This window comes from Typopeltis vanoorti, chromosome 1, assembly GCF_054136105.1.
Source record: "Typopeltis vanoorti isolate ZY-2024b chromosome 1, IOZ_Tvanoo_1.0, whole genome shotgun sequence".
NCBI classification, from domain to species: Eukaryota; Metazoa; Arthropoda; class Arachnida; order Uropygi; family Thelyphonidae; genus Typopeltis; species Typopeltis vanoorti.
The window spans coordinates 120290881-120309884 of NC_143549.1; the positions used below are offsets into that span (position 1 = coordinate 120290881).

General features: G+C 34.5%; 1 protein-coding gene across 1 annotated transcript in view; it reads right to left on the reverse strand.

The window, feature by feature from the left end:
* Positions 1–19004, reverse strand: part of LOC150110362 (uncharacterized) — a 259624-nt gene that overhangs the window by 20712 nt on the left and 219908 nt on the right. The window contains exon 12 of the mRNA XM_090399055.1: positions 11547–11751. Within this exon, the coding sequence (XP_090255181.1) occupies positions 11547–11751 (205 nt within the window). The remainder of the gene's footprint in view (positions 1–11546; positions 11752–19004) is intronic.

Below are 19004 nucleotides of genomic sequence, written 5' to 3' on the forward strand. Positions count from 1 at the left end.
TTTTTACTACTTGTTGGTATTAGAAAAGCTTTGTTGAAACTGTTGTAAATCATCTTATCTGGAAGTGTCCATAAGTTGCTCTCTATGTTATTAGAAATAACTTCAAAAAGTCGGAAGCACGAAAGGTCTATTCTGTTAAGTTCAACTCCTACATGTTGTATTCTTTCACACAGTAGGGCCAGGGATGCCTTAGTACATATATTCTTTTCGCTCTTCTTGAGTGGAATTGTTCTTTGAATGTTAAAAACTTTGGAATAATGTTAAAGTTTCTACATCTTTTTAAGAAAGTTAGATGGTTTTAGAAGTCTAGCTTTTTTACATTTGAGTTTCTCAAAATAACATACCGTTGCTTCATATCTATTTGCTCTGTACTAGCCACATTGAGTTTTTTTCTTACTATTATAAGGTGAGCCATATCGTCAGGGAAGAGACTGTACAGGATACTGATAACTACTTCTACTGGAATGTTGGTAAATAAAGATACCATGTCTAAGCTAGTGAGAATGTCTGTCTTTAAGATCGAAATGTCTTTAAGCCCTGAAGAAGCCAGACAGCCCCATCGGCAAAACTTGTTGGTATTAGATGTTTATAAATCATAGTCAATTAAAGTTCAATATATATTTCAATTTAATTAAAAATTAACTGTCATTAATTAGTTAAATTTATTTAATTAATTAGAATAAAATAAAAATTATTCATTCATTAATGTATATGCTAGGTTACTGTGAAGCAATCATATCGATTACACTAGGCTACCACAAAGCAATCATATTGCTGCTTCTTTGTTATCAATGTATGAATCGTTATACATGTAAATAAATATGAATTTCTTTTTCACATTATCTTTATCATTTTAGATGCCTAGTGTTAGTAATATGCAAAACATCTACAGCGTTTTGTATCATATAAGACAATACTGATGTAGGTATTGACAGATAGATGATGTAAACTTACAGTATTAATAAATACAGTATAGTACTATAAATGTATTATCTATAAATGGATTTCCTTTCAATAGCTTACTTTATTGTAAGAATACAGTATATAATACATATAACATACAAAATAAGTGTTAATCGACTGTTTATTTATCAGTAAGGCTTCCAATCAACAGTAGATTAGTGGTTAAGTTTCTGGAGAGTCAAAAGTCATGGGGATTTTTGAACAATATGGGGAATCAGCGCCCCTAACATCCTCGCGTTGTTCAAGGGTCAACTGTATAACATATTATGATGGTGAAAAGGCGTGTTTACTCTATTATCTGTAAGAAACAAACTCTATGCTATTAATGAGCTTGAATACCAATCCAGGTTCAAAAGTAATACAAGTTTGCCAGCAATATAGATTCCTCAGCATTTTTTGGATGATACGCACAATGATGATTTCTTGGTTATACTGTAGGGAGCAATTGCTGCCATCAACTAAACAAATGTTATGTTTACTACCACAATATACCCATGTGTGTGTGTGTGTTGGGGGGGTGCTAAATGATTTTGCATCTAATTTGGTATCAACATTTGATTTAATAGATGTAATAATAAGAATCGCTTTCAATGCTGCTGGACTTCATGGAATTATTCTGGATATAGAGATAAGGAAGGATGACAAATAGTAAAATAACTTTGCAATTCTTTTTAATTTAATTCTATCATTCTGAAAAGAATGGCAGCACAAATAAACAAATGTTTTTGACCATCACCAAATACACGTAATTTAACTTTAGGGATATCCTATTTCCCTCTCATTCTTTTTACTATGAGTATACCCTGCAAATGATATATATATGCATGATGACAGTACATTTTTTGTCATATCATTCAAGCTTCATGTTACATTTAATTCATTAAACTCTATCTTCTTAACAGTCTTTAGTGGATCAAGAAGAACCTTGCAAGTTTCAATACTCTCAAAACGAAGTCCTATCTTATTGTAAGAAAAGTCTCAAACTGTTTTAAGTTATCAGCTTATCTTTAACAACATGCAGACCTTCCAACAAAGATAAAATTACTCTTCTTGAGTTGCCTACAGCCTCATCAAGTATACAAATATTACAAATACAGCCTCCTTAGTCTCCCAAAACTTGGAATCCTGTTCTGTTTGAAATACTTCATTACTGGTATAACTCCTAACACCACATAAATTTGAAATCAATGCAAACTTAGAATACTGGAGTAAAATCTCTCATGATATGTAACTATGTAAGTAACTTATGACGTTCACTTATACATGTTTTTCTAATCCTGATTCCTGTTGTGACTTTATATAAGTCAATCATGCTCATAACATAATAATATAAATATTAAAAAGATTGGACAACGATTATGACCCTGCTGCACTCTCTTTTCCAATTGAACAGTGAATTCTTTCTCCAAAGACTGTTTTTAATTGAATCTTCTTGTATGCTTTATTATAATCAATAAAAAAGATTAATACCTTCTGAAATTCTCTTATTCTTTCCATAATCTATGTCATGTTTGCTATCTGGTCTCCACCTCTTCTTCTACCTCTCCTAAAATCTGCCTATTCTTCTGGCATTTCTCTATTCACATATGGTTCCAGCCTTCTGTTGCATTACTTTCTATTTTTGTGAATAATGCTCCATTAAACTACATCCACTGTTCCTCTGCTGCCTGTTAAAACATGGACAGTAGATGACCAATAACTTTTTAGAACTGCAAAACCAATCTAGCTGCTTCTCTTCTTCCTTGAATTCTGTCTACCTCTATTCTGTGGAACAGCCCTCCTCACAAAATATTCCCAACAACTAAACCCTATGTCTTTCAAGAAAAGTATTAATAGGTTCCTTCTTCCTTAATCCTTGCACATACAGAGTACCAGTGCACCGAAGGCTCTGAAACCACCATGTGTAAAAGTGATAAAAAAAGACATCCTCTTCGTTAATAGTTACCTTATTTTTAAATTTTATGCTACCTGCAGACATATATAAATCATTTTCAAAATGAATTTGAAATAGAAAGTTACAAAAATCAATAAATTAAACTATGTTTAGTAAACTTTTGAGTAAAAGGTCTCAATTCTGATGATCATATGTGACTGATTTTATTTTGTCCATATGTGATTGATATAATACATATGATGACCAGCCATACATTGATTGGAAACAAAAATGCTGGAGGAATACTGGTTGTGTGGAACAAAAAATGAAAAATGTAAATGATATAGGAAATGTGACACAGAAGGACATGCTTTCTGTGGAAATAATTTTTTTAAAAAAAGTAAATACTCACGGAATGCTTAAGGGTCAAAGCTATATAACTGAGAGGAGACCACCACATAGCCTTTAAAGGAATGCGGAGAACAGACCAGGGCTTCTAACCTAATGTCCAATCCTCATCTTCTTGTGGTGCACCCTGCTGGGTATCTACCTGGATACTGAATGAACGAGGATGGGCTGGCAATTTGGGATTACAACATGACAAAATTTCATGCCGGCTGGGGCGTCGCCCGATTAAACAAGGGCACCCGTTGTTTTTGACAGGGAAGCAGGGCGAACAACGAAAAGTCAGCTACTGGAACAAATCTGAAAGTACACCCCAACTCAACATCACCAAAGTTAAAGATCAGTATTATCAACATAAGAAGCCTGAATGGCAAAAAAATAGAGCTAGCTGAGAAATTACATAAGTACCAGATCGACATAATAGGACTGACTGAAACAAAAAAGACAAAAACTGGTGAGATCTTTCTGAGCAATAAATACAAAATGTTATATTCAGGCAATAACAATCAAGGAAAAGAATCTTTGTTATATTCCCATGCTTTCTCAACTGTCATAAAGTGAAGATCTGATCCTGACAGCCTCTATTTGGCCTGAATCCAGCTTGTTCTTCACCAAGCTTTTCTTCCACAATTCTTCTACTTGCATAAATCTTGCCAGGAACACTCAGTAGGGAAATATTTCTGTAATTCGCACATTGTTTTATTTCCCTTTTTTATATATGGGTACTATGAGAGCTCTACTCCAATCATCGGGAATTCGTCCCTATGTCCAGGTTTTCTGAACTATGCAGTGCAGCCACTGTAAAACTTTTATACCACCATACTTAAGGCATTTCTGGTCGAATATCATCTACTCCTGCTGCCTTTCTACATTTCAAACCTTTGATGGCTTTTTCTACTTCAAGTATGGATATGTATTCCTCACTGTATACCTGTTGAGTGTTTTTTACCACTCTGCTATCACTGCTTGTTTCATTTAGCATTTTTTTGAATAACTCCATACTTCAAGGATATCTTTTTTTCCCATTTTCATGTCAACTTTATCATCTCTAACTCCTTTTACCCTAATGGGGGCTTAAGGGTCAAAACTGTATAACTGACAGGAGACCTCCACATAGCCTTTAATGGAATGCGGAGAACCGACCAGAGCTTCTGAACTAATGTCCAATCCTCACCTTCTCGTGGTGCACCCTGTTGGGTATCTACCTGGATACTGAATGAACGAGAATGGTCTGGCAATTTGGGATTTAGCCAACCAATTGGTTAAGCCAAAATAAAAAATGATAGTACAACATGACAAAATTTCATGCCGGCTGGGGTGTCGCCCGGTTAAACAAGCCCTCCGTTGTTTTCGCCAGGGAATCAGGGCGAACAGCAAAAAGTCAGCTACTGGAACAAATCTGAAAATACACCCCAACAAAAAACATCACCAGAGTTAAAGATCGGTACTATCAACATAAGAAGCCTGAATGGCAAAGAAATCGAGCTAGCTGAGGAATTACATAAGTACCAGATCGACATAATAGGGCTGCCTGAAACAAAAAAGACAAAAACTGGCGAGATCTTTCTCAGCAATAAATACAAAATGTTATATTCAGGCAATGACAATCAAGGAAAAGAAGGAGTAGCCATAGCATTCAACACAAAATACAAAGCTAATCTTCTTGAATGGCAGGCTCTCTCAAGTAGAGTGATGTGGGCAAATATGAGAATGGGGAACTGGACAATGAGACTTATTTGTGCCTATGGTCGCACAGAAGGTTCTACTAAGGTAGAAGTGGAGGAATTTTTTGTTGCTTTAGAAAAAGCAACTGACACAATGAAAAAGGAAAAGATGGTCCTTGTTGGGGATCTGAATAGCTGAGTAGGAAATGATTGCCAGACATACAAAAATATTTTGGGAAAATTTGGGAAAAATGTGCATAAATTCACATGGAGAGAAGATGTAAGGAATAAGAAAAGTCTCGCTGACTATGTTATTGTTGATAGTGATGTTTTCTCCCTGGTGCATGACACCAGAGTGTACAGAGGATTTGAAATTTGGAAACGATCACTATTTAGTCTTGTGCAGGATAAAATTGAATTTCATATTGAAAAGAATAACATGTAAGAAAGCTTTAAAGCGAATAAAAGTTGAGCAGCTCTCAGGTGTGAACTGTAGACTAAAATACACAAAGATTATTGAAGAAAAAAGGAAAGTATTTGAGAACAGGAACCAAACCGTGGAGATTCAGTGGCAAGCCTTGAAGAAAATCCTGATTGATTCAGCCAGAGAGGCATGTGGTGAGGTTGTCTGCAAGGATAGAAAAATCAGGACTCCATGGTGGACACAGGAAGTTAAAGAGGCAGTGAAGGAAAAGAAGAAATCATATCAAAAGTTCCTGGCAAATAAGTCAGCTTTTGCTCTTAGAGAATACAGAAAAAAATGTAAGAAAGCAAAACACTGTAAAACTAGCTAAACAAAAGTCATGGGAGAACTTTGGCAAGAACGTAGAAAATAAATATCAAGAAGGTGGTAAGATATTCTAGAGGTTGTTGAAGAAGCTTAGAAATGGAGGAAGGAGTGCTGTAAAAGGAGTTAGAGATGATAAAGGTGACATGACATGAGTAGGATATTCTTGAAGTATGGAGTAATTATTTTGAAAAATTGCTAAATGAAACAAGCAGCGATAGTACAGTGGTAAAAAACACTCAACAGGCATACGGTGAGGAATACATATCCATACTTGAAGTAGAAAAAGCCATCAAAGGCGTGAAATGTGGAAAGGCAGCAAGAGTAGATGATATTCGACCAGAAATGCCGAAGTATGGTGGTATAAGAGTCTTACAGTGGCTGCACTGCATAGTTCAGAAAGCCTGGACAGAGGGACGAATTCCCGATGATTGGAGTAGAGCTCTCATAGTACCCATATGTAAAAAGGGAAATAAAACTGAATGTGAGAATTACAGAGGTATTTCCCTACTGAGTGTTCCTGGCAAAATCTATGCAAGTATACTTGAGAAACGGTTGAGAGAATTGTGGAAGAAAAGCTTGGTGAAGAACAAACTGGATTCAGGCCAAACAGACTGTCAGGATCAGATCTTCACTTTACGACAAATAGTCGAGAAAGCATGGGAATATAATAAAGATTCTGGAAAATGCATATGACAAGGTTCCAAGAGAGAAGCTATTCAATACGCTACAGTTATATCAAGCAATACTTAGTCTGTATTTGAATTGTAAGCCAGCAGTTAGAATTGAGGGAAGTAGAGGAAGATGGTTTAATGTTAAATCTGGTGTGAGACAAGAATGTACATTATTCCCTCTCTTATTCATTATCTATATGGATCACATTATGAAGGAAAGTGGTATTAAAATTGATATCAAAATTGGAGATGATAATGTCAGCTCTTTGCTTTATGCGGACGATGTTATACTACTAAATAAATCCACTACAAGTCTGCAAGATTCCCTGACTAAATTGAATAACTGTTGTAATAGATATGGTATGAAGGTCAGCAATAAAAAGACAAAGACAATGAAAATAGGCAGAATCATTGATATTGTCAACTGCATTGTGAACGGAGAACCTGTGGAACAAGTAAAACATTTCAGCTACTTATAAACGATTTTTAGTAAAGGTAGTAAATTAAATATGGAAATAGACAATAGAATCAACAAAGTTGGTATTGTAGGAAGTCAACTGAATAATTTCATATCCAACAAGAGAGAAATTAGTCAAAACACTAAATTAGCTGTATACAAGACAATGTGCAAACCAGTTTTAACTTATGGATCTGAGAGCTGGGTCAGAAGTAAAACACTTCAAAGACTAGCGACCACAGATATGCAAGTCCTGAGAAAGATTAGAGGCATGAACAGATGGCATCAATGGCAATATCATATTAAAAACGAGGATATTAGCAAAGAACTTGACATTATCAGCATCCAGCGATGCATTAGCAGAGCTTATCTCAGGTGGTATGGTCACTTAAATAGAATGGGCAAGGAAAGATTAGCAAAACAAGTGTTCTCTGCCAGGTTGGCAGGAAAACGACCCAGAGGAACACCAAGATATAGGTGGATTGATACTGTACAAAGTGCCTTACACGATAGAAATATAAGATCCGATAATGTTGGAGACTTGACAAGTAACAGACTGATTTGGAGGAAAATTGTAGATAGGAAGTTAGTAATGATGTAAATTTTTCATGTAGTACTATCATATCCTGTACACCTGTTGTGGGTACATGGCAGAAATTTGATAATGATGAAAAAATTTCATGACTACAGCCAATTTGGACATAAATTTATTACCAACATACTCATCTTCCTCTTTATAGTGCTGTTATCCCACTCAGTGCAGGGTCCATTATGTTTATGCAACTATGGGAAACCCCAACCGGCTTGTCACTGTCTGGTAGGCGTGGAGGGGGGGGGGGGATGTCTGTATTCACGAGGCCAGTTTGCCTGTTGTGGGATACAAAAAAAAAAAAAAACTGAGTTTCCTGGTTGAAAAAAACCCACCAGTTGGCCTGTTTTACCTCCATGTAAAACAGGCTAACTCTCCTTTAGTTGAAAGAAACCAGATAAAAGTTCCTCACATCTTGGACAGGAATCGAACTCAGGTTTTTCTGACCAAAGGACTTCGTATAGTGACTGAGCTACAGAGGCTGTTTATTGCCATCATACTAAATTATATTACACAACAAATGTGTTGTAAATTTCATAGATATTAAATTGCAATAGATTTTTGGCAAAAATTACAAATTTCCTAAGGACGTAGTTAAGGAATTAACATACACTACTTAAAGAAAACTATGCAGAGGCATTTCAGTATGGAACATGTCCACTCTGAACTGGAGGAAAATTGTAGATAGAAAGTTAGTAATGATGTAAATTTTTCATGTAGTACTATCATATTTTGTACACTCCTTGAGGGTACCCGGCAGGAATTTGATGATGATGATGATGTAAATACTCACAGCTGTTATTAGACATACAGTTAAATAACAACAACTTACAAGTCCACATTTTCAAAAGTACTTCTCCATCAATTAATAGAAGCAGAAAATTATTTCATTTTTTGGCTTAGTGACTGGAATAGAAATAACTGATTTAAATGAATTGTAATGTTATGTTGTACAAAGATTATCAATCATCATCATACCACAAAGATGAATTAAGGATAGTTTAAATGCTTCTGTAGGTGATTATTCTCTCCACTACTACTACTATTGGAAGGTAGACTTGCTTAATTTAACATTTGGCTTCATTTTCAATATATGGATTTGTCTACTGTAACCCGTCTACTCACAGAGAAATTAAACAGTGTTGTGAGAGAGAGAGAGAACAGTGATATCATTCTTGGTTCATGTTTTTTCATTATGTGATTATTTCATTATTTTGTTGGTCTCAACTTTTTTTTATTCACCTTAAAGTGAATGACAGTGTGAGAGCAAAAACTATTATTACTAATTTGTATGTGCATGATAGACTTGTGAACATATATTTACTGAATAAATTTGTATACGATTACTGTAGATAATATATGATCAGTTAAATTACCTATCTGCTATGCCTTGTCATTTCTAATTTCAGCTAAAATATTTAAGGACATTCTGTTGAAATACTGTAATATTAAAGAATTACTCTAAATTAGCACCAAAAACTTACTAGAACAACAGAGAAGCAACCAAGAGGAATGCTAGTGAAATTGTGAACACGGATGCTTTCCCAATGAATAGAAACCTGTTCTTCCAAGAACTTATTCTTAGTACACCCCGAGTGGCATGCTGCACTTATTCAAAAGTGGCGACTCAATTACTTCTTTTGAATTCCACTTATGTCTTATGACATTTGAATATTTCATTTGAAGCCACATGTTTTGTCCTTTGGGATCACGGTCATTGTTTCAAAATTTCTTGAATTAAGTTAAACACTGGTCTCAAATCAGTACTAGCCTTTTCAAATAATTAACTGGAGATAGTAGGGATAACAGGATTTTGTAAGGTAACTTTCATTTGAAACGCGATCCTGTTTCTTCCTTCTTTTTTTATAAAACAAAGATCAAATTTAATTTTTTTCTCTGCTAGTGCTCTGATAGGGTGGTGAAGATAAGGTAGTCAATGACATTGACTACCTTATCTTCAAGTGAAAAGTAATGATAAAAGATATGTCACATCCTAGATAGGATTCAAACCCAGATCTTTCCAACCAAAGGGCATCATTGAAACCAACTGAGCTATAGAGGTGCATTTACAAATGACTAACCCAAATATCTGCATGCAGCAACAAACTATCACTGAGATCCTAGTTAAATCAGGAACAGAAAAGCCTGTTGAATTCAAAAAGTATTGTACAATAAAATTACCAATATCAGTAACATCAGATATATTCATGAGCTAAAAATTGGAAAACATACATTAGAAGAAGAAATCAGAGTACTGGACAACACAGCGGTCTTGATGAATTCATCAAGAGTACACTGCCTAAAAAAAATTTTAGTATCTAGATGTCTTCATTATTTAAGTGAAGATTACTTACAAAAGAGAAAGAGATAAAAGATATTAGTAATATCATAGATTAAAAATCTTGAACTTTTAAGATGTTTAGTACAAATAGCCTTCCTCATTTTGAAAAGGTACTACTACTACTAGTGATGTAGCTTCAGTTTATCACTATCAGTCAAAACTTAAGTATCAAATGCCAAGAATTGAAGTAAAATAATCTCCTGTATCAAATTTACCAAGGGACTTGGAAAGTCAATTAAAAAAACTATTTGCATAGAGAAGATATGTATTTTGACAGTTTTAATTTCTGGTGAGACTAGGATAAGTACAAATAGAAAACATGAAATAAAACCTGACGACAAAAAAAAGAAGCTAACCTGAAATCATTAGTATGATATCATGCAGGTTTGTATATTGATCAGACTATGAAATTCCACATACTTCCAAATGTGATCGGACAATCATCCCATATCCAGTCTATAATTTGGACTAAGCTACAAATTATTTATTTGTTCCCATAAAGAATCACATGTGGATTACTTTAATGATGATGCAGATTAATAAAAGAACAAGAGATGGGTTCAGATGTCATATCCAAACATTTTTCCGATCCAAAATGATTTCAGAATAGAAATCATTTTGATTAATGATGATCTGGGTTCAATATTGGGAAAATTCAGAATCAAGATGGATATATAGAAGATTAATACAGGTTACAAGTAACAGGTAATTTTTATTCAAAATCAGGTTACCTTTGTCAGACTATTTGAAAAAAACATTGCTAATATATTAAACATACTAAACCCATACAGTATCCTGAGGATTTATCTTACAATATGATGAAATACATATAATACAGTAGTATCTCACTAATCTGAACTAATAAAAACCGTGCTCGTTCAGATTAGCAAAAAGTTCGGATTAGCGAATTTCCCCCCAAGAGACACAATAACTAGCATTTAAGACAAAAATAATCAGATTCTAATAGTTTTGTAAATAAATTAACTGATAGGAAAAAAAAAGCTACTGTACTGTAAAACTTAAAAATTAATACAGTACATAAATTTATTTTAGTAAAAAAAATTAGTTTGCATGTACCTGTATTGTTGGGGATTCTGATTTTATAAAATTGCATACCTCAGTACATAACTTAATTTGCATAAAAAATATCACTTTTTTCTTGTACATAACACAAAAAAAAAGTTTCACAAAATAATACAATAATAATAATACAAAAAAAAAGTTTTTTTATTTTTTTGAAAGTCATTGATTTTCTTCTGCTGCTTGGAAGCTAAACTTTTTTCGAATGCTTCTTCTCAGAGCTGCATTAGCAATAAAATTTTGTGGAATGGCGTATCATTCTGCTTAGCCCATTCTATACATATAAAACTGTCAACTGCCTCTTCATGTTTCACTTTTTTTTTTTTTTTTTTTTTTGAGTTCTTTATCATTATCATCTTCTAATTCATTTTGCAGAGTCATATTTATAATTTCAGCATCTGATTTGATTCTGAATTCACTTTCGGTTCTACCTGTAATCCATTCTGTAACATCTGTTTGTGAAATTTCAACATCTGGATTTATATTTTTAACCAAATTATGCACGTTTTGAATTTCCTCTTTTTGTGTATCACTGTAGTTATACTGTACTGTAATAATAATAAAATAAATAATAATAGTTAAAATAATAATTATTAAATAAAAATAATAGTACACAATATAATATGTAATAAATAAAACTTTTTTTTTTCTTTCAAACCGCATTCGGATTACTGGAGGGTTCGGATTAGTGAGATACCACTGTACTGACTTACCTGAAGCAGTAAGGAGATCAGCTGACGCAGCTGGAGTGCAAGGAATAGGAGCACAGATTGTATGTGGCTGCCCCACAACTGTAGACATTGCTAAGCCGCTGGCATTCCTACTACTACTATTACTGCTACTTGGAAGCCTAAATTGGCTTGGAGGTACTGCAACTGCATGTAATTCTGCATTCTTTAACCCATCATCAATCCTAGTCTGAAAAAATAAAATGTCCACTTATTGGAGGCCTGAACTGGTTTGAGAAGTTCCATGTTTGGTCCCTAGAGTAGGGTTTCTGGACTATGTAAAAAATAAATACAAAATACCAAATATATATATATATATATATATATATATATATATATATGTGTGTGTGTGTGTGTGTGTGTAAAATTAATTTTTAAAACATCAAAAAAAAAAATCCTTAGCCTACTACAAAGTGTAGGCATACTATAGTAGCAATACTTTGTTTACTGGATACTTTGAAGTGACCAAAAATCAGAGAACCCCTATGAAATTTTCCTAAAAAATTATGTTACAGGAATTATAACAATGAACTAAATTTTTCTTGATTTTAATCAAGAAAACATATGATACATAATACTAATATAAAGTAAAGTAAGGAAGTAAAGTAAACTGTTCTAGGTACTGTGTTTAATAAAATTAATATTTTCACCATTCACTGTAAAGTTCTCGAACACCCAGAAACTACACCTAATAAGTTATAAATGTATACATGCTCAGGAGAACCTTAGGGTTCTGCAAAACAGTTTAAAGAAACACTGTGCTGGCAGCATAATGAGACCTGTGTAGTGTGTTGTTTAACTTTATAGTTAGATAAGCTAATAATGATATTGATACCACTTTTAACAAGTGTATCTAGCAGTGTTATGAGGGGTGATATTTCAGAAAGCATACACACTGTAGAGGAGTTGGACAAAATTATTTTATGGATTAACTACCATGAAAACTCAAGCAAAGAAAAATAGATTACAAGCGGGGGGGGGGGGGGGGGGGATACCTCCCAAAACCTAGCAGATCTCACAATAATATATGGCATTAGTTGCAATCAATGTCCATTTCCACCATCAAACCACTCTTCCCATAAAAATTCAACATCGACCACTTTGATCATTACTTATCACATTCCTTTCCACTCACTTCTACATATATTTGCCATGACATATCAAATCAGAGTACATATTCAAACTTAGAATATCTTTCCTTTTTGTTTTGTTTAATAGTAAGGAAGTAAAGTAAACTGTTCTAGGTACTGTGTTTAATAAAATTAATATTTTCACCATTCACTGTAAAGTTCTCCCACAATTACTTTGTCTCATTTTATCAAATTTTATTAAAATAATCTTCCTCCTCAAATTTTAATATTCATGACTCCTACTACTTTTCATATCCAACTCCTAACAGGGTAGGCAGAGAAGATAAGGAAGATTCAGTCATCAGTGATACAATACTAAATAATCCAAACTGCTCTACAAACATATTCTTGATCTCTTCATCACAAATGCACATTCAAAGTATGCTATATATCAGGGGTGGCTCACAAGCTGCATGCATCCATGCGTCACTTCAAGATCTACTAAGAAAAAAATTTTAAAAAAGACAAGAGGAGACAGCATAAAAGAAGAACAAAATTTAAAAAAAAAACAGAAGCGTGAGTGAGAGAAACAGGGTTAATAAAAATTACTGCAATAAAAGTTTAATTCGAAATACATTAAGTGACGTTTACTTTGAACAATCAGAATAATTTTAGTTACTTATTTACTAGTAGAGGTAAGCTCATTAAAATTAAGTGTGATCAAAGCAGTTCTTACAAGCTCATTACAACTTGCCATGCACACTCACTCACTCCTGTATACCACTGCATCAGTCAAAGGTTGTGGCTCTTTCAAGTCTTACCAGAATTATTTTGGCTCCCAAAGGACATCTTATTCCGATGCTATATATCATTTGTCCTTTAATCAATTTAGATTACAACTAATGCTGATTTTTTTTTTCTTCAATGGAGAAACACTCACAGAATTACTCTTATTTTACGTTATTGGATTTTACAAGAATGCCAAGTGAGAAGACCTTTGTGATTTCTATTCTTTATTTTCTTGACTGGACTTTTATATCCTGTCCTCTGATTCAACTACTAGCAATGAACAGTCCATAAGACAAGCTTTAAATCCCCAAGAAGTGTGCCAAGGCTGTTAAAGACAATAACCAAGTACTGCAACTGGCTCATCAATACTTCTTTTCTGCCTAAACACTAAAGATGGTAAGCAAATTAGAGAATGACCAAAACTGATTCTAAAAGCATAAAAAACTTGTATCAGGTTAAAATGATACAGTAACTTTCTGATTACCAAGCCAAATCTATTGTCCGTAACTTTTGTCCAATTCTGATCTGCTTCTTGGTACTACTGCATCATTACTCACACAACCCCTCCCCCATCTTCTGGCTGCTTATTGTTACTCAATTCTTGCAATGACAGTCACAATAAATATCCTATTACTATACAAAATTGCAGTATTCAATGCACTGCTTTAACTTTCACCAAAAAGAGATCAAAATGTTATTTTTGCAATTGTTGTGAACATAAGCACTTCATAGTTGAATTGCTTTTACAGAACAATCTTGAGATTAATAACTCAAGAAGCTAAATAAGAATGTCCAAAGATAACTTTTTTTACAAACATCCAAGCCTTCTGCAAGATTTTCCTCCTCATATTTAAAATACAAATTCTAAATTAGTTCATTCATATCCAGGCTATTCTAATTACAGTGAAAAACACCTTTAGCATTAAATTACATCATCATCAAATTCCTGCTATACTGCATGAAAAATTTACATCATTACTAACTTCCTGTCTACAATTTTTCTCCAAATCAGTCTGTTACTTGTCAAGATACCAACATTATCAGATCATATTTCTATCATCTAAGGCACTTTGTACTGCATCAATCCACCTATATCTTGGTCATCCTCTGGGTCGTTTTTTTGCCAACCTGGCAGAGAACTTGTTTTACTAATCTTTCCTTGTCCATTCTGTTTAAGTGACCATACCACCTGAGATTAGCTCTGCTAACACATTCCTGGATGCTGACAATGTGAAGTTCTTTCCTAATATACTACCATTGATGCCATCTGTTCATACCTCTAATCTTTTTCAGGACTCGCATATGTGCAGTCTCTAGTCTTTAGTCAAGTGTTTTACTTCTGACCCAGCTCTCAGATCTATAAGTTAAAACTGGTTTGCACATTGTCTTGTATACAGCTAATTTAGTGTTCTGACTAATTTCTGTCTTATTCCATATGAATTTATTCAATTGACTTCCTACCATACCGGCTTTGTTGATTCTGTTGTCTATTTCCATATTTAATTTACTACCTTTACTAAAAATCGTGTCTAAGTAGCTGAAATGTTTTACTTGTTCCACAGGTTCTCCGTTCACAACGCAGTTGACATTTTCAATAATTCTGCCTATTTTCATTATCTTTGTCTTTTTATTGCTGACCTTCATACCATATCTATTACAACAGTTATTCAATTTAGTCAGGGAATCTTGCAGACTTGTAGCGGATTTATTTAGTAGTATAACATCGTCCGCATAAAGCAAAGAGCTGACATTATCATCTCCAATTTTGATATCATGTTTAATACCACTTTCCTTCATAATGTGATCCATATAGATAACAAATAACAGAGGGGATAATGTACATTCTTGTCTCACACCATTTAACATTAAACCATCTTCCTCTACTTCCCTCAATTCTAACTGCTGACTTACAACTCAAATAAAGACTAAGTATTGATTGAGGGTCAAAGCTATATAACTGAGAGGAGACCTCCACATAGCCTTCAAAGGAATGTGGAAAGGCTTTTGACCTAATGTCCAATCCTCACCTTCTTGTGGTGCACCCTGTCAGGTATCTACCAGGATACTGAACAGACGAGGATGGGCTGGCAATTTTGGATTTAGCCCACCAAATTTTATTCTTGTTGGCTTGAACAAAAATTTCAAATGATAGTACAACATTACCGAATTTTAATAATAATAAATAATTTAAATATTCTAAAATCCCAAAAGATGAACATTTGTGTGTACTCGTGAATATAGCAGCTGTTCTTTATCATCTCCATAACATTATACTCATCTGACAACCATCCTATAGCATGGAAGCAAGCTCACAGATAGAAAATTCCAAAAAAGTGATGTTTTAGTGTTTTCCCCTTGAACTCAAAGTAAATCACCTGTGATACCACAAACTGCATGTGTCATCTGATTTTACAGCAGAAGGACATCAGAGAAATCCTCATTAATCTCGATGCTAATAAGTCTGCTAGTCCAGATGATATCCTTCCATATGTGTTCAAAACTTGTGCTTTGGAATTAACACAGATCCTGTATTACCTATATGAAATGCCAAATTCATATTGCTGCATTGAAGCAAACCTTTATCCAGCCTGATCCACCCTAAAACAGGGAGATAAAAAGACAACCATCAAACTATCATCCCACTGCTCTTGAAATTGATGATGGAGAAGTTAACATTCCAACTACTTTGCTACTCAGATAATTAGTGATCACCAATAGGAACTATGCCATTCTTGTTCTACAATAGACTTCCATGCCAACCTTAACCATCATTGAACACAGGACATGGAAAGATTTGTTGAAACTTATGTGGAAATATCAAGGTTGCCCTTGATATTTTCAGTGCATTCATGCATGGCAACGAGTCCTTTTCAATAAGATACCATCGTGGTCTCTCTCCTGTTGTTTGTGACTGGATTGCTAGCTTCCTCTCTAGTCATCGACGAATATAATGGTAAGTGGCCTCCTCTCAATTTTCTTTAATGCTGAAGTATTCCCCCCAGGGTTCTGTACTCTTACCTATAGCTTTTCACCTACCAACTGCCAAACATGGTCTTGATACTGCCAGTCTCAAACCCTCTATTTGGCAACATGGCTCAGACACACACTTTTGAAAAAGAAGATAACAACTTGCCTTCTTTAGATACGCTAATCACACATCTGCCAAATGGTACCCTTTCTTTCTGTTCATAGAAAACCCACCCGCACAGGTAGATACATACAAACTCTTCTACCCCCCCCCCCTTCTCAACAAATAAGCTTCTCTTACCACAGAACTTGTCTTCATTATCCTATGGCTACAATGCCAAAAAAAGATTTAAAAATTATCTATCCTTTCCACCTCCTCACACCACCCTCTCAACATAAAGACTACAGTAAATGCCATTATTATTTCCTATATACAGGGCACTCCAGAAAAAAATAACCAGCACTTTAAAGAAATATGATCTCTGCACTGGTTTCAAATCCCATATGAAGCATCACTTCTCCAAAGAACCCACTTCCTCCCTCTGTAATCCAGATGTTAAGAAGGTTTCTTGTTCTTGCAATTTATCATATTGTGGTCAGACTGGGAGATCTACTAACATCCACCTAGAAAAACACAAAAAATACATCTGCCACCATAACTATGATCATTCAGGTCTAGCAAAACATTCCTTGATTACCTTGCACAGAATCAGATGGAAGAAAAGTATCATGCTCATCCATCCATCTGCTCATTGGACATCAGATACATACATTTCTGATGTATGTTCCACACAAGTCCTTGCCAGGTGGTCCTGTCATATGCTTTTCTGAGGGTTTCAACTCTCCGAAGATCAGTCACTCCAGTTTCTCTTTCGATGCATTCAAAGTATTTCAGTTTTCTTTTGTCAATATCTTTAAGGAGTCTTAAAGTTTTGTTGATCATTTCTCGCACCCAACCATTCAACTACTTTTCAGTATATGACATCCTCAACAGTCTCCTGGTAATAACACCACATCTCAAACGCAACTAACCTTTTCCTGTTGGACTTCTTTAGGTACTAAGTCTCACATCCATTAGTCGCTATTAGAAAAACAGCTGCATCCAGAATCCTCAACTTTCTTCTTGTGGAGATAGATCTATCTTTCCAGATTTTAGAGAAGTCTCTGGCTGTTGTTTTAACCATTCCTAGTCTTCTTCTGATGTCTTCTGAACAGCAGTTCTTCACATTAAATGGAGCCCAGATATTTGAACTTGCTGATTTCAATTCTTTCTCCAGTAAAGTACGTAAGTTTCCCTATCTTCCTTATCTATATTTCCTTTGAGAACCATAATCTTGTTCTTGCTAGGATTAGCTTGAATTCCTCTGATGGGTGTAAAGCATTAAGTTAATACCTTCTACTTTCAACAACAGTAACCAATGCAGAGAAGATAAAGCATTCACATGCAGGAATTGTTAATGCAAAAGTGTCAAGAACATCATATTCAAGGAGTGAAGTGATGAAAAATAGTCAATATCAATATCAAAATGAGACCTTCTTGTACTTGGTTAGAACCTTGTGAAGATCCCTGAAAATTTGGGAACAAATAATTTGTGCTTCAAGGGATTTTTATTTTGGCACCAGAGATTCCCACCAGCCACACATGGATAGTGACACTATTTGGTAAGTAATATATCTGCTCAGAAGTGGAATGTCAAGGGTATCCCAGTTGCTATGCCAGAAATGCAAAAAGTTAGCCTATATTCAAAACTATGTTCTGAATTTCTGCAACACCAATGACCCTTGAAGGTAAACCCGCTGGCCAAATGCTGGATGGACCATTTAGGACTGCCAATCTTGCCTAAAAAGGGGTCAGAGCAGTGTAAGATTATTATTCCCTCCCCTTTCCTGGATGTCCATGGGTCACACCACATTTCAAACAGATTTAAAGTGTGTCCTAATGATGTTATCTGTCAAACAAGAAAGCAAATTATAAGACTCAGGTAAAAGTAGAGCAAAGAATATGGGAAGAAAAGGACAGAAAAATGGAAAAGGCCCATACATCACTAGAAGCCTCCCTCAATTACAAAAACGTTGACAACTTCCTATTTCAAATTCTCTGTATGCTCCCATATACCAATCTACTCTGAAGATATTACTATCAATAATAACATGATCAATAACACATTTATTTCTTGAATGCTCTCTCCAAGTGATTTTATGCACAGTGTTATGTATGAACATAGTGTTAGTCTATGTCCTCAACAGAAATCCAACAGATAACATACCATTACCATTATTAGCTTTTCTCTTTTTCTTCAAATTTCTCAAAATATTTGTATGTCTGGTTAACAGTTTCTATTCTGCTCTTTAGATTTCTAAGAACTGGCTTTTCCTTCTTTATACCAACTGCCATCTTTAATGACTAAAATACTATAGCTTCCTTTTTAAAATGTTCTTTTGGCACATGCACAAACAGGTCTCAGCAATCATCTCGATGTGATGATGGCATGATACTGCTGCTCTATTTCTTTGGGCTTCTTTTCTGAAAGAAGTGGAATATTTTTTGGAATCACCTGAGGGTCAAATATAGATAACTGACATGTGAACTATACATAGTCTGTATGGAATGCAGTGA